Source organism: Gallinula chloropus (genome assembly GCF_964237585.1).
Source record: "Gallinula chloropus genome assembly, chromosome: 1".
NCBI lineage: Eukaryota > Metazoa > Chordata > Aves > Gruiformes > Rallidae > Gallinula > Gallinula chloropus.
Window position 1 is genome coordinate 152,752,813 of NC_140085.1, and position 26,772 is coordinate 152,779,584.

At 40.1% G+C, this 26,772-nt stretch overlaps 1 protein-coding gene across 1 annotated transcript in view; it reads left to right on the forward strand.

Moving 5' to 3' along the window:
* The window catches only part of EFNB2 (ephrin B2), a gene marked incomplete at its 3' end in the record, with an annotated part of 41,614 nt that extends 15,993 nt beyond the window's left edge, over positions 1–25,621 (forward strand). The window contains exons 2-5 of the mRNA XM_084279158.1: positions 5,348–5,631; positions 22,693–22,785; positions 23,531–23,644; positions 25,239–25,621. Coding sequence (XP_084135284.1) covers positions 5,348–5,631; positions 22,693–22,785; positions 23,531–23,644; positions 25,239–25,621 — 874 coding nt within the window. The remainder of the gene's footprint in view (positions 1–5,347; positions 5,632–22,692; positions 22,786–23,530; positions 23,645–25,238) is intronic.
* Between the last annotated feature and the right edge of the window lie 1,151 nt (positions 25,622–26,772).

The following is a 26,772-nucleotide window of genomic DNA, read 5'->3' on the forward strand; positions in this document are numbered from 1 at the left end:
ATGTAAGGGTAGTGCCTTTCTTTTTAACCAAATTCCGTACCCATTTTGAGACAAAGACTCCACATTAATCTTTTTTGATGAAGCTTGTTTTTCTGTCTGTTCTGCAGCAGTTACTGATCCTCTTCTCAAATTCACATTCATGTAATCGACTTAAACTGGAGTGAGTTCAGTCCTATAAAATCACAGCTTCTGCAAAAAAACCCCCACACCACTCTGAGTTTACAGCTGGTGTATACCTTATGTCCACAAACGGCTTATCTTTGTATGGGATGTTTAGTATGACAGATACTAATGTGAAAGCTCTGTATGGAGCAAAGGACTCTCACAGAAAGCTCTGGTCTATGCTTTTAGATTTAATTCAGTTCAAAGTTTTTGGGAATCAATAAACCAGTTTTCAGCTCATTCAGCAGGCTGCGATTAGCCCACTACTATTCACTGACATCACCAGGAACATTTCCTGCAACTTTTATTTGCTTTGCATGAAGCTGGTTGGACTTTTGCCTGCCTAAAGTATTTCTCCTGTGGACAAAATGATATTCAAAATATGAATGTTGTTATTTTCTCAAAAGCCAGATGATGAACACATATACTATTTAATATCCATTATTCTTAAAGAGCAAGGAATGCTGTTCTGCATTCTGTTTCAGTTTGCATTGGTACAAGTAACGGGCTAACATACTGTGTTATTAGTATTCATGACATTTCCTTAATAAAACTTTTCAATGAATAACTTTATAGTCAGGCTGGTAGTTAAACTTCATAAAGTTAAGTGGGTAGGATTCCCCAACAGAAGGTTGGTTTCAGGCTGCATTTTAAGAAGTGTCTTGATTGTTGGGGCATTTTTAGGGTTATTTTTGTTTCATTAATTTAAAGTTAACTGCCTACACCAATTAGTTCAGGTAAGGTATTAAAGCACAGAAATTTGGCACTGTTTCTCCAGTTAAATATACAAGACTCGCAACAAGTACTAACACGCTTTCTAAAATTGCATTTATTTTATAATTACTAGGATATAGTTAAAGCTAAGTGTGCATATATATATTTATAGTATGTGTGAATCTATGTAGTTTTGCAAGGTGGGAAAAGTATGGCAACACATTTGTTACATCAGTCAATATTGATTAACAAAATCTCTAAGAGTTTATTTTCTCTAAGAGTTTTATCTGTTGATAATTGAACAGTGGCAGAAAAGTCAGTGCAGTAAGGAATAGTAGGACATTCTCAGTGAAAAAAAGTGATGACAGGTAATGGGTTCTTTTGAGAATTTACTACTTTTAAATTAGGCAGGTTTGAGTGGTTATCATTAAAGAAAACACCTTTATAATTTAATATGGTTTAATGTGCTAAATTTCTCTAAACAAGAAGTAGATGCTTAAGAAATTAGTTGGAAACTGTGTACAACATGAGGTTTGGGATTTTTTTGGATAATATTCTGAAATAAAATTTAACTTAACATTAGTGCCAGGAACTGCTGGACCTTAAAATAAATGTGGTACAGAAATTATTGTACCATAGGTGGGAGTGGGGAACAGACCTCTCCGTTTGTATTTTGTGTTTGTCTGCCATGTGACTTTTATGTCTAATATGATATTTATTTTGAAAAAACTTTGGGAACCCTGCATGTTGCTGTTACTTGATAAGCTGCATGACCAGTTGGGCGTGTGGGAGGGTTTCACATCCACGGGCTTTGTGCAGATGTCAAATGTCACCCACAATACACTAATTCTGGGCTGACAGTAAAAATGCCCTTTATATCCAAAAGTGTCAGACAGTGCATGAATTTCAACATACAGCTTTTGCTGTACTTAATATACTTTCCTGTGCTTTCTCACAGTAAGCTCTGGGATTATTAATTGTGAGCAAGATTCTTCGAATGCTTTGGTCTGACTGTATCTGACTGCATTCAAAAAGCATGTCGCTGTCCCAAACAACCATTGGAGTAACGCAGCCACCTCAGCATCAGTCACAGGATTCTGAAAATGTCTTTCTCCATCTTTATAATATTTCCTTTTGGGGATTAATTTTTACACATGCCTTCCTGAAAACATTTCTTAAGTGTTGATGCTACCCCAGAGTGCTTAAGGCTACATCAGCGCTTGAAAACATAAAGTTTCAGAATTAATCCTGAAGTTTGTAACCTCTACAAGACTGAACAAACACTGTCTCTTTTTTTTTCCCACAGATACAAGGTTTTCAAAAATGAGATCATAAAACTGTAGCCTTAATCCTCCTGACATTTAATAAATAGCTTCTGAAAATGCTTAGTACACAGTAAATGATTTGTTTAAAGTCTTTGTGAAAATACTGTAGCAAAAGTATTACACAAGTGCAGGAATAATAATTATGCCTACTGCTAATCAGCATTGTGGTTGAACTGAAATGCACAAGGTGACATTTTTTATTCTCTCCATCCATATTTGCGATTTATTGTTGGAAGAAAATAAGGAAAGTAATTTGGAAAAATATCTTTCTCGCAAATGTTGCAATGAAAACCACAAACTGTGGAAAAAAAGTTCCAATACAATCGACCTCTCAGATTAATCCTTTCATTTTCAGCCTTTTTTCCTTTCCTAATCCCATCAGCGTTAGATCCCACAAGTTCAGAAACTCAAGTGGAAGAAGATTTACTGAGTTTAGTTCTCAAACTGTACAGGCTTCAGAGCCACAGAGAGAATATTCCCCTGCTGTAAAGTCTAACGAGCACGCCAGTTTAAAGCCAGTTTAAAACACATTGTAAAATATGTTTTAGCTATCTGTTGGGGGTGGTTTTGTCCTCTACCTTTTATGGGGGCAATTCCTGGCAACTTAAGTGAGGCACAGAAGTGTGCTCTCTCTCTTTGGTAGCTGTATCTGAGGACTGCCTGACACTGTTTGTGCTCAGAGTTTGCATGGAGAATATATACTGCTGCTGCTTCATTGCACATATGCATATAGCTATATATACGTGCAGAATCTAACATTAGATTCAGTGATTTTTGTTTTTCAGGGCAGCTTTTGGGTCACATTATTGATAAAACAGGTCCGTGTTTCTAACCTCGTGAATTTCATATTTATTATGCCTGGGAATCGGTATTGATTAATTTAAAACCAAAGATCTGGTCTTCTGAAATCTCATACGTTTCATATTACATATTCCTGAAACAGGAAGAAAAAATACTGGCAAGCAGAAATACTGGCAGTGGTGGGTTAATACAGCAACCAGCCTCTCTCCGGGTACACAGATGGGGGGGATACGTGTAACGTTCATTTTTCTGGTACAACGCTGCTGCACAGGAGCAACTAAAATGGGGCTGTGGTCAGAAAAGGTGGTAAAGTCAGTCACAGGTGATGGAGGTTTGCTCAGAAGCTCCCTCCCTTAGCCTCTGCCCGGCTGGAGTTGGTCCCTGAGGAGAGCCTGAGCCAGGGTCTGTGCAGCTCCCTTGGGAAGGTCTACTGGTTGGGTTCTTCCTCCTGCCATGTCCCGTGCAGCCTTGCAGAGCTGGCTTCTCCCCCAGTCACCAGGCCCGTGACTCCAAGGAGGGTGCACTTCCATCAGTCTCACCATTTTGGCTTTTGGGAGGTGGTAGTCACTGCATTCCTTTGGCATGCCTGAGGGCTGGAGGAGGAGGCGCAGCTTCGCCCCGTCTCCAGTGCATCTCGGTTTGAACAGCCGTGGCCAAGCCTAGTTTCTGTAGTCTGGAAATTACACTGCACGACACAAAAGAGCGCAGTGATTTATATATCAACAGTCGCTTTTCTTGCCATAACATTTCATTGTTCTTTTTCCCCAAATCTGTAATTACATGTCTTTGTCCTGCTACGTGCTGCTTCACAACAAATATAATTCTTACACAGGCTTTGTGAGTGAAAATAATCCTGCTCAATTAGCACAGATCATAAACTTGCATTGTGTGGGCTGTAAATGATGGATTCAAAATTTGGGGCGTCACATCATACTTTTCTCTAATTTAGTATGTTCTCCCCCCCCCCAGTACTATGCCGTGCTGGTGGGCTGCTTTAGCCAAGCCAGAGGCTGGAGGTCACCGACGCCTACAGCTTTGTTCTCCTTGGGCCTTAATACTTTAATTTAAAGTTTCCAGAAAGGCTGCCTGTGAATAAGCTTAGATTTACTACGAGTGCTGTTTAAATGCTAGTGCTTGGAGAAGGGTGTTCATTAAGCGGCAATTGTTTCAGTCAGTTTTTTTTCAGGCCGATTCTTCATTAAGGAAGATCTTTGGAAAAGGCTGGCAGGCAGGAGAAAGAGGGAAGAAAGTCAGGCTTTTAGGTCTGTGCATTCAAGGACGTCGTGTCGTTGGCTGGAGTTCTAAAACACAGACTTCTTGGCCTTAATTGGAATAAATATATCTTAAGGAGAAAGAAACAAACAAACCTGCTGTGGCTTTTGTCCTTGTGAGAACAAGAGTTCTCATTTTGTGGATGAATCAATACTATAAGTAATTGTTTATATTTTTCTTTTGTGAAGTAGTGGTGAGGTTTGCCTATTAATTAATACGAGTAGGAAAGATACAGTATTGAGTCTAACCCCAAGTGTTCAAGCTCACTGCCAGTTTGTGTAAGAAGTCTTAATTTATACTAAGGCAAAAGCACACCCATATTTCACTTGTGCAAGAAATAAAAAATAAAAAAAAAAGAGCTAAAATAATTATGGTAATGGTGGTGCTTATTAAGAGAATAAATCGCTGCAGTGTTACAGTCTTAGAAAAGTGTTTTATCAGAAGCATGTGTGGTCTTTGAGTGAGGTAGATTTGTCTGCCCCAGGTCTGCAAGTATGGTCCTGGTGAGCAAGTGATGTTCCTTTGTGTTGTAATAGTAACATTGATCTCAGTGTGTTATTAACTCTTTAGACTTGGAGTTGTTTCCTTTCCTATGTAGTTGCTGGGGGCGGGGGGTGGGTTTGAAAGATTTAGTCTTGTCATCGTCCCTTGTCCAAAATTAGCAAAATATGTGCAAGATAGTAGAAATGTTACCAAAGCAGAAAAACAGGATTGTAGCCCATCAGACATTGTATTAGCTGCTGTAAATGGCCAAATGTGGAACAAACTGCAGTGCCTGCCAGAGACATAAAAATTTTCAGAGTTCCCAAAACTGGGATGAAGACGATAAAACTGAATCCATCTGTGATTTCCAGGATCTAAGTAAACATCTTGTTGATATTAAATTGAGTCAGGCCCAAACTATTAAGATTTGGTTTGCTCAATCTGTCATTTTGGTTTTGGAAACTGTGTGTTTGTTCCTTTCTGTCCATTGCAATTGCTACTTTTCTGGATGAGATTTTATCAAGTGTCTAACTTTTTTTTTTTTCTCTCTCCTTCTTCCTTTTCTTTTATTTTTTTTCTTTCTTTTTTAGATTCCTTCCTGGACAAGGATTGGTACTATATCCACAGATAGGAGACAAACTGGATATTATATGCCCAAAGGTGGACTCTAAAACTGTTGGCCAATATGAATATTATAAGGTCTACATGGTCGATAAAGACCAAGCAGATAGCTGTGCTATTAAAAAGGACAATACACCTCTACTCAACTGTGCCAAGCCAGATCAAGATGTTAAATTTACCATCAAATTTCAAGAGTTCAGTCCTAATCTCTGGGGCCTGGAATTTCAGAAGAACAAAGATTATTACGTCATATGTAAGTTCAAAATACCAGTTGTTCATTCTTTTGTATGTGTTCATGTACATTGTAAGGAAACTAAGAAGAATGTGAAGGGGTTTGTATTTTTTTCCTCTGAAAATACTTTCTTGCCAGTATACTTTACACAGTATTACTGGCAGGCCCTTTTTTCTTCTTTCTTTGTGTAAGCCACACTAGATTTGTACTTGTGTGCCTGTAAAGGGCTTTGCCTTTTGTGCAAAATACAGTGCCTTGTATTCACTTTCAAAGTTGTGAGCAGTTAAACTGTGGTGTGTGTCCCGCTCGCAGCTCAGATGATGTGCCATGCTGTTGGCAGTGTCATTTCCCACAAGGGTTATGGTGGGCTTTAGTTCAGCATGCCTACCTTCAATACTGTGTCCATAAAGTAGCTAGAAGGGTTCTTGGGCAAAACCTAGACTAGTGTGATCTTGAATGTCCTCCTTTTTCCTGGTCCTGGGCTTGCAAAAGGTGTGTGCGTGATGCAGACCCGTGCCCAACCACATAAACTTGGCCTATGTTTTAGTCTGATTGGGGATTTATGGCTGAAAGCAAGTCTGGAGGTAACTGCTGTGTTTAGTGATTCAAATTACTTATGATGTGTAAAGTTAATGATGTGAATCAGGAGGTAGTATAAGCTGAGACCTCAGCAGTACAACAACAATTTACATTAGTTTAGGTTTTGTCATTGTAATGCTATGGCCTGCGGTTCTCATTTAGCCCCATGGGGACTTCTGCAGTCTTGAGCAAAGATCACCAGTTAGTAGGAGAAGGACTGATTCCCTGCATTGGCTTTTCTGCAGTTACAAGGAACTTAAGAACTGGTGTGACTTACTTCATAGCCATTTCTTCTCATCTTATCATTACATGCCCTTGTAAAAGTCGCTCCACCTCCTTGAAAATCGGAGGGTAGCTAACTATTTCATGCAATGTCTGCCACTCTAAATGGTTATTGATTTCTTAGTTTAAAATACTGGTAATTTTACAAGTGCTCTGAGCAAGTACTTTTAAAATGGGAAGGGAAATGCATTTAAGACAAATGAATGCTCACTTCCCAGTTATATCCATACCCATACACACTGTGTATAAAACAGGTTGTATGCCACAGAAACTTGAGTAAGAATTCACTGTATTAAATACTAACTGTAGAAATTACTAGGCAGTATTTGTAGAAGAAAAAAAAAAACCTTGTTTGTTTGTTTGTTTGTTTTTGAGGTTTGATAAAAAGATCACTTAATATTAGTGCTTTCTCTGTTTAGTTGAGGGATATATAAAAACCTGATCTGCTTGCACAGCATTTGACTTTGACAAATCTCCTTCTGAAATCCAGTGAGATTTACAAGGCTAAAAACTGCCGAATTGGCTGTTGAGAGGCAGCTGTCTGTAACTGCAGTGAAAACATGTAGCATAAAAATGACCATGCTCAAATAATTTGCTTTAATGGTGAAATAAGTTCAGCATTTAGTGCTACTTTTAAAAACATCCACAGCAGACCAGCTGTAGTGGAACAAATGACACTGTTAGACTTATTACCTGAAAATTATGGGCATAAATGGAGCTTTCTGATACCCTGTCAGCTCTGTCATATCTATGTCATGGATTTACCCAGAGAATTATTAAATATGTTTCATTTTCATTAGTTTTGTATGATTATTTCATTGTAGCAATAAGACATAATAGATGTTGGATTTCCTGGAAGATTACAGGGTAGTTTAGTTGAAAGAACTTGCTCAGCCTTATCCTGGTTTCAACAAGGATAAAGTTCATTTTCTCTCTAGTAGCAGGTTTAGCACTGTGTTTTGAATTTAGGAGGAGAATCATGTTGATAACACACTGATGTTTTTAGTTGTTGCTAGGTAGTTTTAGTGCCTACACTAAGTCAAGGACTTTTCAGTTTCTCACGCCCTGCCAGGTGCAGAAGGATGTGGGGGAACACAGCCAGGACAGCTGACCCAGGGGCAGTCCATACCATGTAATGCCATGCTCCCTATAGAAGTTATAGGGAAGACTAGGTCAGGGGGGACAGATGCACTGCTTGGAAAGAGACTGTGCATTGGGGGATAGGGTGTTTCCACTAGTAGTGAGCAATTGCATTTGTAAATAGCTCGATAATATTATTACCATGTCCATCACCATCCTCCCTTCTCCTTAGTTTACCCTATTTAAACTGTTTATCTCAACCCATAAGGTTTTTTTCCCATCTCCTTCCCATCCCCTTTGCATGGGAAGGGAGGTGAGCAAACGGCTGCACGGTGCTTAGGTGCCAGCTGGGGTTAAAGCATGAGAGCCTTCAGCCTAATGCTGCAAAAATCACACTGGCCTGGCAGTAATGCTGGAGTGCCTTAGATAAGCGCCTTACTTTCCCTGCTCATTCTGGCATAAATGTTTAATTTATCACTATATTGCTAGCATACTAACCAAGCAGTAGCAGGGTTACCCATACGTTTTAATAGGTTGGACAAAACCCCACCCAACCCTCAAAATCCAGCCATCCTGAAACTAAAACTCTCATTTTTCTATCATTCAGGGAGAAAACAATGAACATGATGTGTTGGTCTCAGAAACACTGAGAGGGGTAGAAAACTAGGCCGTGGCTCAGCTAGGACACCATTTTACAGAGATACCAGAGCTAGATAGGATTTTAACTGTTTGTGTTCAAAAGTGCATGACCTGACACAGGCTTGTTAGATGCTGAGTTCTGGTTGTCATGACATTTACTGTAATTTTCTTAAATAATATAATACATTGTAATTGTGGGAGCAAATCAGGCTGTAAATCGTTTGTGTACATACCTATTCTCAGGCCTGTAATTTAACAGGTGTGCTGAAGCCCGAAAAGGGAATGCATTGGGTCTCCCACCAATTCTGATAACTGCTCTCTTCCCTCCTTCCTTCCTTCCTTCCTTCCTTCCTTCCTTCCTTCCTTCCTTCCTTCCTTCCTTCCTTCCTTCCTTCCTTCCTTCCTTCCTTCCTTCCTTTGGGTGTGTCTTAGGGTTTTTTTGGGAGGTGGGAGTGCTGTGAAGCACTATGAAGTGCCATGGCAACAATGCATTTTAGGTGCCAGCATTTGATTTTGAAATATTTAGGATCTTGTATTCCCTCAACTAAAGGACATCAGATAAACCCAAGATGCAAGTTTGCTGAGCCCAGCATCTTTCCAGCATTCGCTATGGCTGCGTCTGCAGCAGAATGTCACACTGTTTACGCTGTCAGGCTGTCGTCAGCCCTTTAAATGTTTTGTGCATCGTCATCATCATGTACCTCTATCATCTCACCATTATTTGAAAACGTGGTTTGTTTTCCTAAGGTAATAGCATGTGGTTTGTGGAGATGTATTAAACAGTAAAATCTCTATTCAGATTAGGGGGTTAGTCATTTTGGGATGAGGAGTTATAACACGGTGAAGCAGCTTCCTGAACCCTGTGTACCTTTAGGGAAATGTGATTGTACAGGAATTCTTCAAGCCATAATTTTTATATTATCCAGATGTATTCATGATAGGTATAGCAGAAGGAGATCTTTTCTACTCACTACTTTGCTAGGTCTAAGTATATAAAAATGCAACATTTTTCATTCCACAGTTCATATTTAAAAATAAAAAGTAAAAATGTAGATGAGTTTCTGATAACTCTTATACACATTTAACAATACTTTAAAAATAATAATTAAAAAATCTAGCCCATTTCTTGGCAAGATATTCCTCAAAATTAGTATCAGGATTCTAGGAGTTAATTCTGTGAACAGTAGTACTTGGAAAGATAATACTGAATGGTATTGTGAAAGTGAATAAATCGTGTAACAGAATGTCCTTGCTTTTTCCTTCTTTGCTATCATCAAATTTTTGTTCCTGGGAAATTAATAGATTCATTTTCCTACAGTTACCTGATTTCTTTCCAGCAGAACTGGAGAAGGTCAAATGTACTTGAGATCTCAGAAGTATTAATGTTAGATTATCCTAAAATATGCGACCGTTTAGCTAACATACCATAAGTCTCTAAGGAAATCCTTAATCAGAGTGACGAAGGAAGATACATCATGCCCAAACCCATAAATATCTGTGCGAAGGGCAAAGTTAAGCAGAAGAAGAGTGTGCAGATTTACAACTCTGTTGTTTGCATTAAAGAAGGCTTTTTAGGTCTTTGCATGGTTAGGGAACAAGGTGCTATTTTCTGCTATTGTGGATTGCTCAGAACAAGCAACGAGTATGTTCTCAGTACACAGGGGCTGAGCTGCAAGTGCTCGGGTCACACTGTACCTGCTTCACTACCTCTCTCAGATGCAGAGTTTCTAGTATGGGAGAGAGATGTGTTGGTGTAGTACAAGCATATATAATATGCCAGCGATGTTTACTTTGGGTGAACAGGAGTTATCCTGAACCCAATCCCAACAAACCTGGCCTTGAGTCAGAGGGCATGGAGAGCACCATGATGCCCTGGGTTTGCAGTGAGGGAGTGCCCTGGGGAAGCCTGTAGGGAATCTATGCTGGAGGGAAGGGAGCAGTGCTGTGCTTCTTGCCTTCCACCATCATTGTGTTCCTCAGACAGTTTGGCTGGGCCAGCACGTACTCTGCTCACTTCATCTCTTCTTTTGCATAAGTAAAGTTAAAATTATGGGGTGGCATCAACAGTTTAAAAACAAGTCACCTGCAATGAAGTCTTCACCTGTTTGAAATTTGTAGAAGAGTGGCTTGAGACAGGAAGGGGCTATGGCATGGTCCTAGAAAAGGTTCCTTTAAAATGCTTGCTCAGCCTGCAATCTCATTAACCAAGCTGGCTGAGCTAATGATGCTCATCGGCTTTGACATTGGCAAAGTGGAATATGCAGCTTTCCTTAAATGTTTTTTGGTCAACTTTTTTGAAGTGACCCACTTACGTAATTGGCCTCTGGCTTAAATTAAAAAAACATACATATTTGATCCCTGACTCATTTCAAGGTTTATGCTGTCTAGTAGCACTACATTTTGGATAGCTGCTTTAATAGTGCTGCGGCTTTTAAAATCGAAACAGTCACTCTGAAATTTTAGCATTAGCTGGGTTTGAAAAAAATCACAAGGCTTTTATGTTTTCACTTTGTCATTCTGTTACAATTAAAGGGCAATAACTGTCTGAGGAAGAAGACATTAAAGGGCAATATAGATTGTGCCCTGAAATATGGCCCAGCTGGGAAGAATAAATCTCTTTGCATGGCCAAATAGATTTACATTAAAATGTTATTTTCGTATTCTGACCAAACAGTTTAAGCGCTGACTAATCTGGCCGGTTGGGCTCTCAGACACCTCTCTGAGGCGGGTATCAGCCCGCAGCCCCCCTGCAACTTCCCAAATGCCTTGCAAGAGCTACCCAAAAGGGAACTGTATAAGTTTCCCTTTGTTCGGAGGTTGATTCCGAACCAGCCAAAACCGAGACAAAAACTATATCAGAATTTCAATTTCATTTCTTTTGCAATAAAGACATTTTCTGTGCTTTTGGTTAAAGAATTTGTTTTCCTCAAATCTATTATTTATTTCTCAATGGTGGTGTTATTAGTGAAAGTCTGTGTGGTAATAGCCACCTTGATTCCATTTGTACAAGGATCACAAGGTTTTTTTTCTCCTCTTTCCTCAGAAAATTAGATAAATGTTTTCTTCTTAGTGTAAAATGATATCCAGAGGTCAGTCTTTGACTTTGCTGAGAGACTTTTCAGGGATATATCAGCAATGCCACTTAGCTCTTGTTGAATTAAATATAAATACAGCTCATACAAATAATATTATTGGTAGAAAAAAGATCACTGTCTGTGCAGCTTCGGATTTCTAACAGAGTCTAAGACCTACAGGATTAATGGAGTCGTGGTCCTTTGGGGTTTTGTCCCAGACCACACAGGTCTTGTAAGAGAATAAGGCTATTTTAGATTGATGGACTTTGCTCATATTCGGTGCCATTACCTAGGCAATACCGACCGTTTATCTCCTTTAAAGTAGACAGAGATAGTTCAGCAGGAAATCTGTTATTATTTCTCTATTCCTAAGGGAAGGAAATGAAAGATAGGAATCCTCAGTTTGCTAATTGATGGCATCTTGTGAAAAAATGCATTTATCCTCCCCCATCCCACCTCCCCACCCAAGTATTCCAGATAGATACAGAATGAGATGAAAACGAAGAATAATTATTCAGACTGGAAGAAAGAATTATTCAGAAAATGCTCAGGAATTAAACAGGTTTTAAAATTTCATAGGAAGCCGTTTAATATTTTTAGTTGCTATTTATTTTTCTCATTTTTTATTTCCTCATAAACAATTTATAAATGCAGTACATTCACAAAGAAAAATACAATATTCTCACTTAGAAGTCTTTATATATGTATGTGTGTGTATATATAGAATACTTATCAGCAATAAGGTCACTTGAAATACTTTGCAAAAAACAGCTGAAACATTAAGCTTCTACAAGTTGTTCATGTTCTGAGATTTACATATACATTCTTAAGAGGGCTACATGCAGAAGAGGGTTGGGTTGAGTGTGCGTTTGATGCCTTACATGCAGGGTATGAACAACTGTTTAAATCAAGGTGGTGCGTACTGGGGAGACCTGCCGTGCGATGAGCAAATCATCTGCCTAAATTGAAACGTAAAAAATGCACCAGCATACCAAAACTTTAATTTTGTACCTAAGTTTGGTGGTGAGTATTTGTCTCATCAAGTGGGGTGATCAGTCTTTATTTCATACAGTCACTTGCATTATATCTGTTACATATTACGGTATTTTAAGTTGTAAAATAAAAGGCCGGGTGCCACGTAAGTGCTTATAAAGGCTTTAATGAAATTGATTTAAAATACTTGGAATTGTTTGCCTCATTAAAGTCTTTACATAGCTGGATTGGAGGGAAATGTACTTTCGTCTGAGAACTGCATTAGCTAAAGCACAGGGTTGAAATGATTGAAAAAGAAGGTTAAATATCAGTTTGGACTTTCTTTCCTGACTTTAATCAATCCTGGAAACTTTGGAGGAAGAATATTTCAGGATTTATTTCTGATAAGTCGGACTATAAAACTAAGCCCTAACGGGCAGTCTTCCAGTTGCTTTTTTCAGTCCCAAGGAAATCATGCAAATATTTCTGTGAGTAAAAGCAGGATTAGGCTTAAGGTAGTTTTAGCAGTTCTTGGAGAAGAGTCCGTATTAAGCTGATAAGGCTGGTTTTAAAAAGCATGTTCAGATCTTTGTTAGCATGATTTATCTGTTTTCTGCTCAGCAGATGAAGAGAGCAAAAATAACTAAACCGCAGCAGCAGACTTGTCCTTCTGTGCTCACTGAGCTGCTGTGGGAGAAACAGAAGCCTGAATCCAAATCCTGCCAGGGAAACTGAGAAGGATTTGTTTTTCAAGTATTTCACGTTAGCACGTAAACGCATCAGACCGCAACGGGCAGGTGATCACCGAGCACAGACTGGTTAAGTCTGGATGGCTCAAGCCTCTACTCAAGCAGGCTCAGCTGTAGCAAGTTGCCTAGGACCGTGTGTGTCCACCTGGGTTTTGAGTATCTCCAAGGATGGAGACTCCACAGGCTGCCTGGACAACATGTTGCAGTGCCTGTCACCTTCACATTTCAAAAGATTTTCTCAGGTTTGAACAGTGTTCTCCCTGTATTTCAGTTTGTGCCCATTGCTTCTTGTCCTGACACTGGGCTGCCCTGAGAAGAGTCTGGCTCCATCATCTTTACTCTGCCCATCTATATACACAGGTGAAACCACCCTGAGCCTTCTCTTCCCAGGTCCTCAGCCACATTATACAGGTGCTCCAGTTACTTCAGCATCTCCATGAACATATACTGGATTTGCCTCTGAAAGTCCGTGCCTCTCTTGTGCTGGGGAGCCTGTGACTTAACATAGCACTCCAGCTGTGGCCTCACCGGCGCTGAGTATAGAGGGGAAGGATTTCCTCCCCTCCACCCACTGGTAGTGCTTTGTCTGCAAAGGCAGCCCAGGACTCTGTTTGCTGCCTCTGCTACAAGGGCAGAGTTGCTAGCTCAAGGTCAACTTGGTGTCCACCAGGACCACCACTGCTTACCAACTGTATGGTCCCAGCTTGTGCTAAAACTTAATTCCACCATTGTCCAGAGGATGCCACAGCAGATTTAGTAGCAGAATCAATACATTAATTAAATAATTTGTGTTGCAAAAGACTTAAAAAAAACCCCAAACCAAAAAAACCCAAACAAGTAAAACTTAACAATGTTACACTATTAAAATACTAGTGGAATATTAAAAACTCTGTGAACGTCATTATTAAAAGTATCTGTTCTCCTCTCTAGCTATGACTTTTCAAAATTCCAAACACTGGAGGATTAACATACCCATCCCATCAGAGAGTCTTCAAATGAATTGAGATGTGCCTGTGTAATAATTTCTAAAGAAGCTAAACCCCCAAAATTTCTTACGGCGAGTATTTGAACTCGAGGTCTTGTATCACTTTGGAAATTCAGATTGCTTTATTTCAGCAATGTTCCCTCATTAAGTTTTACTCTGTGGGTATTTTAAAGTTCTAAACGCAAACATAAGCATACTGCAATCAAAACAGTGCTTAACTTCTGATCATCTTTACCAAGTGCACAGTCATCCAATAGTATCATAATTGATCTCAGTGCTAAGGTGCCAAACTCTGTGTTGCTGAAGGATAGTTAGATGATGTAAATAGCTTTTTGTGTTTCGCAATAAAGCACGCTTTTGTTGTGCTTGATGTAAAAGCAGGAGATGAAGGTATTCTTTTATTGAAGCAAACATGTGGAAAATTGCTCTAGATTGTTATAGTACAGAGCATCTCCCCTGAAAGGAATGAAGTTCATCTATAGGGCAAACTCTGACTGTGGCACTTTATTGGGGTTACTCCTGGACTCTGTGTGGTCAAAGCAAATAACGTCATGGCCATCTAAACTGTTATAACCATGAGACTGGCACATTTTCTCATCTATAGTGTTATATTCTAAACTGTCACTAGGCATTAACTCAGTCACTGGTGAAGTCCTACCACCTAGAGATGAACTCTGCCTCAAAATGATGTTTTCCACTTCAGTGCTACTCGTATAGCAATTACTGGGTCATTAATATCATTGCATGCAATTAGTGACAGTGGAATGAGCAAGAGGTTTGTTATTTATTTAATATGAACTTTCACTATAACCCTTTCTTATCCAAGTGCTACAGACAGAAACCAGACAGATTTTCAAGGCAGATGAACATCCTTGGAGAGTGGTGTTGAGTTTGTGTGATAGAGAAAATCAGTCCTTGCTTGACGTTAAAGCTTCTGCTTTTGGATCCTGCAAGCCCACTTGTCATTAGCAACAATCAGTGTAACTTGAATGCTAACTAATTCTATTAGCTTTGTTCGGCTGACCTGTTAAGCAAAGCTTGCTGTTGTACTGGGGAGATACTTCTCCCTGTACATGAGAGAGGCTTTTTTGCCAGTAGTGTGCTGGGAGAAAGGATGAGCTTACGTAAAATACCTGTTTGTGGTTGGTGAAGTTAACTAGCTAGTAATCTGTTTTAGATGCATACTTTCTGATATACACTGAATACAACATAATTAGTGGGCTTGCATCTGCCACAGTTACTTCAGTGCTCACAAATATATAATTTGTTTATGTAAACTAGAAGCAACCATGTGTGCAGAGATCATTATCTGACAAGATTTCTCAGGGTATGTGAAATATAGAACCTAAATACTTTTAGAAATGTTTAACTGTAATGACTTAAATTGTCATTCATAGTGATACAGTATTGAGATGCTGTTATCTTCTTCTTTTTTTTATTTATTTAAATAATTTCTAAATCATTCCAGGAAAATTTAGAAGAGGGACAGTTGACAGCATTGAAGCAAGTAGGTGGTTGTTGTGGGTGGATGCTGGGACCTTCTGTAATGGAAAAATAATTCAACAAACAGTTTACTGTTTAGTACACTTCAGCTGTGGTATTCCTTAACCCAGAGATAAAGCGGTGCTGTTTTTAAAATGATAGGCAGCGGAAACCAGTCGGAGATCACAGATTTTTTGATACTTTCCAATTCTGTCTTGCTCACTGTCTGTCACAGAAACACTTTGTTGACATAAAGGTGTGGTTGGGCGGGGTTTTTTACCACCTCTATACTTGTTGGTTGTATGATGCTACATCTCCCTGGAATTAATAGAAACGTTCTGAATGTATGAAACTTTACAAGAACTCTCTCCCTGTTTTGTGCTTAATACTTGGGTGGTCCTTCTCAGTCAGACCACATGAGATGCAGGAAGGAGAGCCTATGGATTTCCAGAGGTGTGCCTGGGATTAGACAGTTGATATATACCAAGGCATATCACACTAGAATTGATTGCCTCTTTCTTGCTTGTGTCCTCCGCATTGCACACACCACCTCCCCCCCGCACCCTCACCCCCACTAAAAGAAAAAAATATATTGAAATTATGCTAAAGTTTGTCTCTCTCTGGACATATGAAAACAAGTGGAGATTTTTATGGGGAATCACATAAAATCCCTTATATCATGAGTCCCACCTAAGTACCATAAGTCACGCCATTTACATTTGGACGAAGTACATCTTAGAGCAGTGGTTAGAAAAGTGAATCACAGAATTTCACCATAGAGCCTTTGTCTTTTTCCAGGCAAGAGGAGGCCTGTTTTTTATTTTACTTGATTTTGTTCTGGTTTTAGCTTGACAGTGGAGGGCATTGCTGCTTACTTGCTGTGCGGAATATCATTTGTGGATCCTGTCTAGATATAAATCTCAGGATGTACAACATAAGACTTAATTCAAAAACCATCAAGGATGAGAAGTGGAAAAGAAGGGAGAATTCTTGTCCTTTCATTGAAATGAAAGTTTTGCCTTGTCTGTGGATAGAGAAAAGGCTGGCTTCAAGACTGTTTATAAACACTCCATAAGCTTTAGTTTAAGAAAAATGTTACCTTCGTTTAAAGGAATATGTGGAATAAGGTTGAGAGAACGAGAAATTCTCTATGGTGTTTATGTTGATAAACTCTTCAAAACTTGGCTGCCACCTTGGCTTTGAAAACAGGACAAAAGAGAAACCAGACATGTGAGAAAAATGCCAAATTATTGGTTAATTTTTTATACATTTTTCTTGACCCTCTTAGTGTCCTGTATTGTATTAATTGCGCAGATTCATCAGGTTTTATCTTTTTTTATTACAGATACTTTCATTGTCTAAGATCAGTAGAAAAGTTTTATTGTTCAAGTGCAGAGTTAAAGAGAGGAGGTCTCTTGTTTGCAGATGGAAACACTGGCACTGCGTTGGCAGAACTCCATTCAACTGTTCACAACACATTTAAATTTTAGCACTTGTGATCCGGGTTTGGGACTGCTGATAGTTACATTTTGGAAGACAATTGCTTTTTTTTTTTTTTAAGGTTTCAGTGTCAATCTTAGCTTTTGTTCACTACAAGCAAAGGTAAATTGTTAAGTTGCTAGTAGTTGAAATTAGTGTATTTATCTTCTCGCTAAGCTTTCTGCGGCTCACCCAACGTAGTGTCTGCCAAGGTACCTGTTCTTTGGTGAGTGGCCTGAACGATCTTTTTTTTTCATTGTTTCAGATCTCTGTGCAGATCTGGCACTGCTGCTAAGTGGGAAGAAAAAAAATATAATTTCATTTAATTAAAATGCTCTTTCTATTACCTCAGATGCCTCGTTCTTCATCGCTGGCTGGTCTAGAAACAACCTCTGTGTTGTGATCTGTGATTTGTGGTTACGCAGTGTGTGATTTCTGGTGTTCTCAAACCTGTCCCATAAATTTAGATAATTTATGGGAAGAAGAATTATTTATTTGGCGCTTTAGTAAGAGAGTCATTAAGAGGTCCAAAAGTAGATGAAAGCAGCCAGAGCACAAACACACGATGTCTGGCCAAAATAGTGTTCTATTACTTAATAAAATAAAAAAAAAAACCTTCAAAAGCTTTACATGCACTTAGTAATCCTGTGAGTGCATATGAGATCAAGTGCAGCTTTGCTGTAAGAATAACTTCTTACTACTGTTGGATCTAGAGCTTTCGTGGATTTTGCTGCTGTTCAGGCTTTTCCATTCTGTTTCTAAGCACAGCTTGGGAAAAGTAGAGATGGGTAGGGTTATTTGGTTTTGTTTCACTCAGAATTTAAGAAACCTACTTTCTGATGCTGAATTCAAGTGGTGTTTAAGAAAAGAAAAAAGTTAAAATCAGTACTATTGGACAGTAGTGCCCTAAAGTTTCTACCCCAAAGAAACCTGTAATTCCCATTTTTCTATTAACGGATCCACACCAGCAGCAATTAGTTTTTGATGACTTCGCCAATGATATGCCCTCGATACATTGCCAAATGGCTTGTATCATCTAGCACACTCAGGAGGGGGACAAAACCAATTTTGCCCTCACCCCTCAGTTGACATCATTCATTCGTTCCTACAGCCTGTGGTTTAAAGTCCATTTAGTTTTCACAGGAAAATTAGGTACAGTAATTTCTCTCTCAACCGTGTAGTCCATTTTGTGTTCAAGCTCCAGAAATAAGTATGTTTTGTGAAGTTGTGTTGGTTCAAAGGATATGACATTTAATTTGCAAGTAGGTAATGTCTTTCATAATCCCAAAACATAAAAGTACGGGTAATAATTGTGGCAGAATTAAGAGGCTGAAATTTTAGTCTGCTGCTGTTTCCTTTTAAGTAATTGTGATGGCATTTTTTTCATTTTGTAATGTGTGTTTTTAGGAGTGAAGGAAGTTGAATTTTTGTGACTGTGCCTTCGTTTCTAATCTCTTTGTGAATGGAAAGCTATATACAGGCACAAATCCAGCAGCTTAATTCTCCATCTGATTAGAGCAAGTTACCAACCTGATAGGTTGAAAACAGCCAAGATCCATGCAGTGGCTTAACCTCCTGGGAGGCAGAGCAATAACAATCAAATGAAGACATATTAAAATGTAATATTACTTCCTCTCCACGGGGACTGTATAAGAATCATAGCCAGGAACTATTCTTGTCAGCTGACTCTGTTTCGCTCACTGATTCCCTGCCTCTGCATTTTATGACTAATGCATTTCATACAATAAACAACACTCGTGAAGTTCTGAAAGCAAGGAAATGTAAAACATCATACATAGATTTACATGAGTTCCAATTCTTACTTGTCTTTTTATTTCAATAATTTATATATTTTGAGGAAGGGAAGGCAGGGCTGGAATGGAATTCTTTGGTCGGAATAACTCCATTTCCTCTCATAGAAGTGAGATGATGATATGCTGGGGTGTGTTTTACGAAACTGAAAATGTTCCTTCTAGCCTCTCCAGAGTGACCATGTGTCAGCAGACTTTTAACCATAATTTTTTGAGAGATCCCTTTTTCTGAAATTTGAAAACCTGAACTTTATGAAAGGGCAGCTGCTGTGTGGTATGCAGGCACACAGTATTTGTTGTACAGGGCTCAAATGTAACATTCAACCTACTGCTGCAGACATTGCCTATACATGGTTAGGATTTTGTCAGCAAGTCTTAATAGATTTTAGGGCAATTATTCGTGTTTATTTGTAGATGCGGATAAACTGTTGACTTGAGTAATTTAGTGCACTCTTGGCTGTAGTTATGAGTTCTGCTATTGACACCAGAGGAGTAAGACAGGTCTCAGAAAACCAGAGGTACCTATCCAGCAAAAAGATCTGAAAGTATCTTGCTACCTGTTTGGCAACATTTACTTTTAGTTTCCTATGCCTTGCTGTATTAATAAAAAGCAAAGTGTGGCATCACAAGAACATTTAATACTCAAATGAAATTTTATATTAATAATTATTTTTATTAATGTTATTATGTAAGTAATCTTAGCACAGGCCCATGTCTGGTATTCCATGTGTGTTTAATTGTGTCTAAAATACATCCATATTTAGACCTAAATATAAAAAACCCCAAACCTGTTACTTTTTATATATATGTGTATATAAAAATAAACTGGATTGAAGGTCTAAAACTTGATCATATAAATGCACCAGAGAGTAGCGTTTCCATTTTAGATGCAAGGAGTTTGTGTCAGGTTTCTGTAATTATACCCAGACCTTTTCATCATGGACAGTTTTTTGGTTTGGTTTGGTTTTTTGAAGCATCCTTTCAGTGTGAGCAGAGCTCCAGGTACCAGGGTCACTTTCCTGCAGAAATGTGAGCGTGGTGCAGGAGCTTACATGATAGCAGGTATAGTTTTCATTTGGAGATCAATACGGAAAGGCGGTGGCAAGTGTTGGAGGAATATTTTGTACCACATCCTTGTTTGACTTCTGCACACTAAACTGTCAAGGGGCATTAGCAGTATGGAACTCTGGTTTCTCTGATGTCCCAGATTACTTCTTTTTTTCCCCGTGCCGCTTTTCAAAGCTTGAAATGATGTATTTAAAACTACCCACTTTCTTCCTGATACACTAGGGATATGTGAGGTTATATTTCGGTAGTCTTAATGAATTTTGAAAAATAATTTCCTCCAGTGGCCTTGGGTAATTGTCGGTTTAATTACAGGGAGAAGCAGAGATGGAAACTTTGCTTTGTCACTGAAATGCTCCTCTTTGAAAATTCTCTGTTCCTCAGGACGTAGCAGTCTCGTCTCTGAGCTATAACGTAGGCTTTCCGAAAACCCCTTGAAGAACTGTGGAAAAAGTGAATACTCCTGCAAATTCATTCATCTGACATCAAAGCTATGAAAGCATTCTTTTAGCAAGCCAGCGAGGCAGATTGCGCTCGCGTAGGCACACAACCAGACTCATTGTACATCTGGGCCTTCCCATTTGGAGACTGTATTTGAAGTAATTTTGCATTCTTTTTGCCGTCTCACTTTCTTACTCTGTACTGAGGTCAGACTGCATCCTCTGCATCTTATTGAGGTCCCCCACTCTGTGGGTTAAATGGATAGGCCTTTAAAGAATAAAAAGGCATTGATGTTCAGAAGCAGCAGCATCATTCTATTTTATTAAAATCAAGTAGAAGGTGTTTAAAGAGAGGTGAGCCCCCATCGCCTCGATTAAAAACCAAACGAAGAATAACAAAACCCACAAGACAAAGTCAGTGTTTATTAGTTGTACTTTCAGTTGATTCTCAGCTTTGGTATTTCTATTTACTCCCTTTTTTCCCCTCGTCCTTGTGCTGGTACATTGGCAAATAGGTCATAAAAAACACTTTCAGCAAAGACACATTTGATTTATGTCCAGAACTGGTTCTTAGTATTGATTTTTTTTCCCTCTGGAAAAAAACAAAAGAAAACAAAACTATACGTCTCCATTATTTTCTGAGCCTGGCAATGCAGTGGCACATTTCAGATTGGCTTTTATCTTAAATTACTCACTGTGCTCTTTTTTATTGTAAAAAGTCTTTTTTGCAAGTTGGGATAAAAAAGTAGTTGCACGTATGGCCGTTGTCATGTTTTTACAGGGGGGAGGGAACAAGAGGAGGACCTGGGAGGGACCACATATGAGGAGAAGGGAATTGTAGGAAAAGAAAGCACAATTTGGGAAAATTTGTATGGTGCCTGTAATTCGAGTTAGTCACAAAAGAGGCAGAAGTGGAACAAAACCACGAAGTAGATCAAAGGCTAGGAAGCAGGGTTCAGCAGTATGGGGTTTATATCTTTATGGCTAGAGAGAAGATTAGAGCAAGAAAAATACTGCCATGGGGCTAGGAAGACATTGTGAAGGAAAAAGGAAATATACATAGGCTGCATTTGAAAGAAAATCCCCGAGGAAGGCAAAATAAGAGGAACGGGAATTAAAAACAAAGATCCGAACAGTGTGAAGCCCGGGTTGAATTAGATCCCGAGCTGAAAGGAGAGGGGCAGAGGCAGGAAAGTGCTGCTTAAGCAGTTCACCACAGCCGCAACAAGCAGCGAGCTCCGTTATCTCCCGTTTTAGATTTGGTGGCCTGGTGCCAGTGTGTGTGCAGGCACCCTCTCCTCCGTGCGTTTTGGGTCTTGGATAAACAGCTCCAAGAAACGATGGTGAAATTTGCACACCCTCCCAGGACAACTGGGGTGGGAAGACCCCTGCTGCATTCCCTAAATAGCAGAGTTCTGGACTGTCACACTGTTGGTGGACGTGCCTGGTTTTGCCACCATGACGAGGGCACCGGCGTGCATGCCGATGTGGCCGGTGCCTGGCACTGTGCGGTGCGGTGATGATGCCCACATCTGGGGAGCTGCCAAATCGTTTTCCAGCAGCTGTTGGGGTTTTGCAACCAACAAAACAGCTGGCTTGGGCAGAAAGTGTCTGCGCACCCCTAAACTGTGACTCAACGTTTCGGATTCTCCACGGGAGTTGCGCTTTGCGCTCCAATCGCGTTACAGCATCAGCTTGCGGCGGGGGCGCGCGCGGTTCCAGGCAGCGCCTAGATAAGCGAGAACAATATAAATGCAGGGGAAAGCACCCATTTGTTTGTACGAGCTAAAAGGTTTCTGTGAGAATAGAGCGTGTTCCCCCGCTCCCCCGCCACCCGCCCCCGCGGAGGCTCCTCAATGCTGAGAAAAGTGAGATTGTACTTTAAAATATTAAATGGTTTTTCCAATCAGTGCGGAATCTCAGCTTTCACCTGGGTCTTTTGTATGCGTTCACTTCTTCCAGCAGGAGATTTGTAATAGAGGAAGCAGGTGTAACATGCTGATTGTAAAGATATTGTTGGGGGCGGGGGGGGGAAAGGGTGCATTTTCGGTGCTTTGCTCCTCTGAGCCTGCCAGGGCTTCCTTTTCAGCTGACTCCCATCACCTTTTAGCAAGGTGCTGTGTTTTCGTCCAAGTCAGTCAGTCAGTCAGTCAATTGTGCATAGGAAAATAGGTTGCTGGGTAAATTCGAAACCCTGATAACACATTCCTCCATTTGTATATATTGTCCGGCTTACCAGTGTATTCATTCCTTTGGCTTTCAACATTTCACAGCTACCCATAGGTTGGCCTGAACAACAAGAACAGGTCCTGGTAGATTGAAAGATATCTGCTTTCAGACACTCATGTTCGCATCACTTTGCCTGTTGATTTCCTGATTTTTGGTTTCTTTTTATTTATTTATTTATTTATTTATTTATTTATTTATTCTTTTATTTTTAATCAGCAACATCAAATGGGTCTTTGGAGGGCCTGGATAACCAGGAGGGAGGGGTGTGCCAGACAAAAACCATGAAGATCCTCATGAAAGTTGGACAAGGTAAAGACCATCTGCTGTTTCATGAAATCACTTTGATCAGTCCTCAGTGTCCTTATAGTTTTCTGGCTTCTTTTAGCAGTGTAGAGCAGAGAGCTGAATCCACTGTGGTCATTCCTTCCATATAGTCTGAAAACAAAGCCTATTTTCTCTTCCTCAGCTACTGACAGTTTTCTACAGGAGGAGGGTGAGCGTAATGAGATCTCTTCATTGGAGAGATCCTTAGAAGGAAAGGTCACCTGGGAGTAGTTTGTTTCAGTCATTTTTGTTTTATTTTAAAAACAAAAGCCACAACTCTGCTGCTCAAAATTATTTGGACTACATGAAAGGAGGGAAACTAGTATTTCTATAGTTTGCTTGCTATGAATTGTGATTACAGAGAGGTTTTTGTTCATTGTCTCTCTTCATGTATAGATAACCTGTTGTGCAGGAAGAAAGCATTAATTCTTCCAAGCAGAAGTTGGTTTAGTAGTCACTCAACTTCCTCAGTTAAACTGAAATGTCATCTGCAAAGCTTTTTCTTGCCAATTACAGGAGCCCCTATAGTTTCTGCAGATGGCCTCACAACCTCTGAAATAACTAACATAACCATTTTGCTTTAAAAGGAAAATTAGGAACTTACATCACACAGACCATAAAGATTCTTCTGTTCAAAGCCATTTGTATCTCATGTGGTACCTATATTTGGCTTATAAGCCTCTGTACCATCAAGCACGGAAGCTTCATGAGTCCTCTTTGTCTCCCCCAGATCCCAACTCAGCGGGGCTGCCCCGGCACACAGATCCCACCAAGCGCCCCGAGCAGGAACCTGGCACCAACGGGAAGAGTTCCACCACCAGCCCCTTTGTGAAGGACCACTCAGGTAGGTGCGGCAGGGCCCGTGCCTGGGACAGGGCTCTGGCGGAGCCTCCTCCTTTGTCCCCCAACACATTTTATTTTACCAGTCAAGTGCCAGAAAAAGCAAATGTGTTTTTTGCGCTGAGATGAAGCAAAAGCCAGTTCTGATGCTCCAGTGAACAGTATCTGGGAGCTGCACGTTTTGGCAATGGCTTCTCTCTTCTCTCTTCCACTCTGCAGTAGAAGTTAATTACATCTTGTGAGAATATCACTCATTTACAGGAAAGTTTTTGGATAGGACATTCGGTAAGCAGCTTTACGATGGTAAATGCTGTCTTACATTTAGTACTCTGGCAGATGAACGAGTCTTTCTGTCTTTCTCTTCCCGTATAATACATTATCAAGTGGTTCTCGACAGCCATTTATAAAATTTATTTCAAGGCATCTATAATTAATGCCCTGATCTTTTAACTGACCATATAAAGTCTGCACACGAATGGCTAGTCTTTCACTAAATTTAAAGAATTTTTAAAAAAACAGTGATCTAAACAAGATAAATAGATATTTCCAAGCAAATATCTTCAGGATGCATTTCAGACACTAGGTGAACAAGATAAAAACTAGCTCTGAAGACTCAAGGTCTCAGGAAGAAAATTCAGTGAATTGGGAAAGCTACAAAGCAAAACTTGCTGACAGTTGGTACTGGGGTTCCCAAAAATGGCTGCAAGTTTTCCTTGCTACCTCTGTCATTAGTTATTGGGCTAATGGATCTTTGATGTGACGGTTGCTGGTCAGGTTTCAGCCATTTCCTATGAAGGTTCCAGTAGGAGAAGTTCACATTTGCATGGATATAGCATATGCAGCATTTTTCCACCTGTGAACAAGCATGAAGAGAGGGAAGTCCATTCAAATTCCCAAGTGAGAAAGTGTCAATGAACGCTCATTTAATTTTTTGACTAAGAATGTGACTGTGTGGTGAAGCCGAATATTCAATGGGCTGTTCAGCACACAAATTTTCCTGACTACCAAATACATGGTAGTGTTTTCCTATCAGTAAATGTAAGTTAATACAAACAGATATGTACCATAGCCATTTTGCCTGTCTCCCGCCTCGAGCTCCTTTGCTTCCTGTGCAAGCAAGAGGAGTTCGTGTAAAGAGCCACTAATGATGGTTTAACTTAAATCAATGTGCGAAAGAGAAAAAAGCAGAATGGTGTGATGCTTTCCTGGGATGTTTTCCTGGGAATGGTCGTTTTTCCCCTTGCAGTCCTGTCCCATCCCTCTCTGCTGCCTGGGGCTGGGCAGCATCTGTTAAAAGATGCAGTGTGCATCAAAGACTGCCTTGTCAGTGCCAGTCCTCACCGCTGATGGATGATGATGTATGAAACAGGGTGGTTTGGGAGCAGCACAAAAGTGAGACCAAGAGACACAAAGTCTTATTTAATATTGATTGCTGACTTCGGCTGTTTGCATTTAGCTATCTAGCAGGGTAATTGGTTTGTCAAAGTTTAGCTGTCAGTTAATTCTTCCAGTCTTGCTTACTCTACACATTTTTAAGCAGTGTAAACGGGTCACAGGATGGCAATAACTTTTGTCTGTTGTATTTCCATTCTTTCCAGGATCTAGCACAGATGGCAGTAAAGCTGGGCATTCCAGTATACTGGGTTCAGAGGTGGCCTTATTTGCAGGGATTGCATCAGGGTGCATCATTTTCATCGTCATCATCATCACTTTGGTGGTTCTCTTGTTGAAGTACAGGAGAAGACACAGGAAGCATTCCCCGCAACACACGACAACTCTCTCACTTAGTACGTTAGCCACCCCAAAACGCAGTGGCAACAACAATGGTTCTGAGCCCAGTGACATTATCATTCCTCTAAGGACTGCAGACAGTGTCTTTTGCCCCCACTATGAAAAGGTCAGCGGCGACTATGGACATCCGGTGTACATAGTTCAAGAGATGCCTCCTCAGAGTCCAGCAAACATTTATTACAAGGTCTGAGAAACACACAACCAACTCTGTGGTACAGTTGAGTCGTAGAGGAAACTCACTGGTCAAATGCTTTCTGTTGGGGTTTGTGGTGACGCCTTGTGCGCTAGCATTGACTCAAGCACACGGGGGGGGAGAAGGCGACAGCTCTTTCTCCAGGAGCCAACACGAGCTGGACAGCTTACCTAGTCTGTAGAATTCCTATCTCGGTGAATAAGTATTCACTAAAAGCTGGAAGACTTTTCCGTAGAAGATGCCCATTCTGATTGCTGTACTCTTGTTACGTTCATCATCCTCAAAGCCATGTGCTGCGGGCGTTCAGGCATGTACAAAAGCCAAGGGAAGATGGAGTGATCCGTGGATGTTAATAGCTCTAGGCATCCTGGGAAGGTGCTCTAGGATATATCAAGCTTGAAAAGCAATCTTCTGACTTTTGTGTGTCTCTCAGTGCGTACTGGATTTGTCACACAGACCTTGGTGTCTAAGTAAGACTTGTTAAAGTTCTCTTGCTTTTAGTCCGTCACTGTTCCATTCGTTTCTGTTATTCGAGGCTCTGCCATCCTTCACATAAGATTTCCTTTCACTCCACCTCCTGAATCACTAATGGAACATTAATGTTTGGAGATCTGCGCTCCATCCATCTGCTACAGCAGCCTCACTTGAATGGGTAATGCATTTATAGAATTTGTGTTTGAGAGTAAGGAGCCTTCCAGCCAAAAAGTTAGGCTGTCAACAAAAGTTAAGAGCAGGACTGGGTGGTGGTGGAGGGAAAGGGCTGACTGCAGTTGCGATTGAATACTGCTGCCTCAAAAATAGAAGCTGGGAAGAAAAAAGAAAAAAGAATAAAAAAACACAAAACACCCAACATTTAGATAGCACAGCACTTTGGTATGCTAAGTTTTAAGAGGCAAGTAGGAGAAGACAAAGTAACACACGCAGTGGATTAGGGCTGCATTCGAAGGAATTCGTGGTTATCAAATACCAGTGTGCAGAAAAAAAATAGTACCTTCAATACAGTAGGACAAAGGGGGTTTGTTAGCGAACAAGCTTGGAGAGGACAAGACAATAGCAGGCCGCTGAGGATATATTAGGGCAGGGCTGTTGTGGTACTGGCAATAAAATATACAGCTCTGAAGCTGTAGCGAAACCGTAGTCTGCTTCGG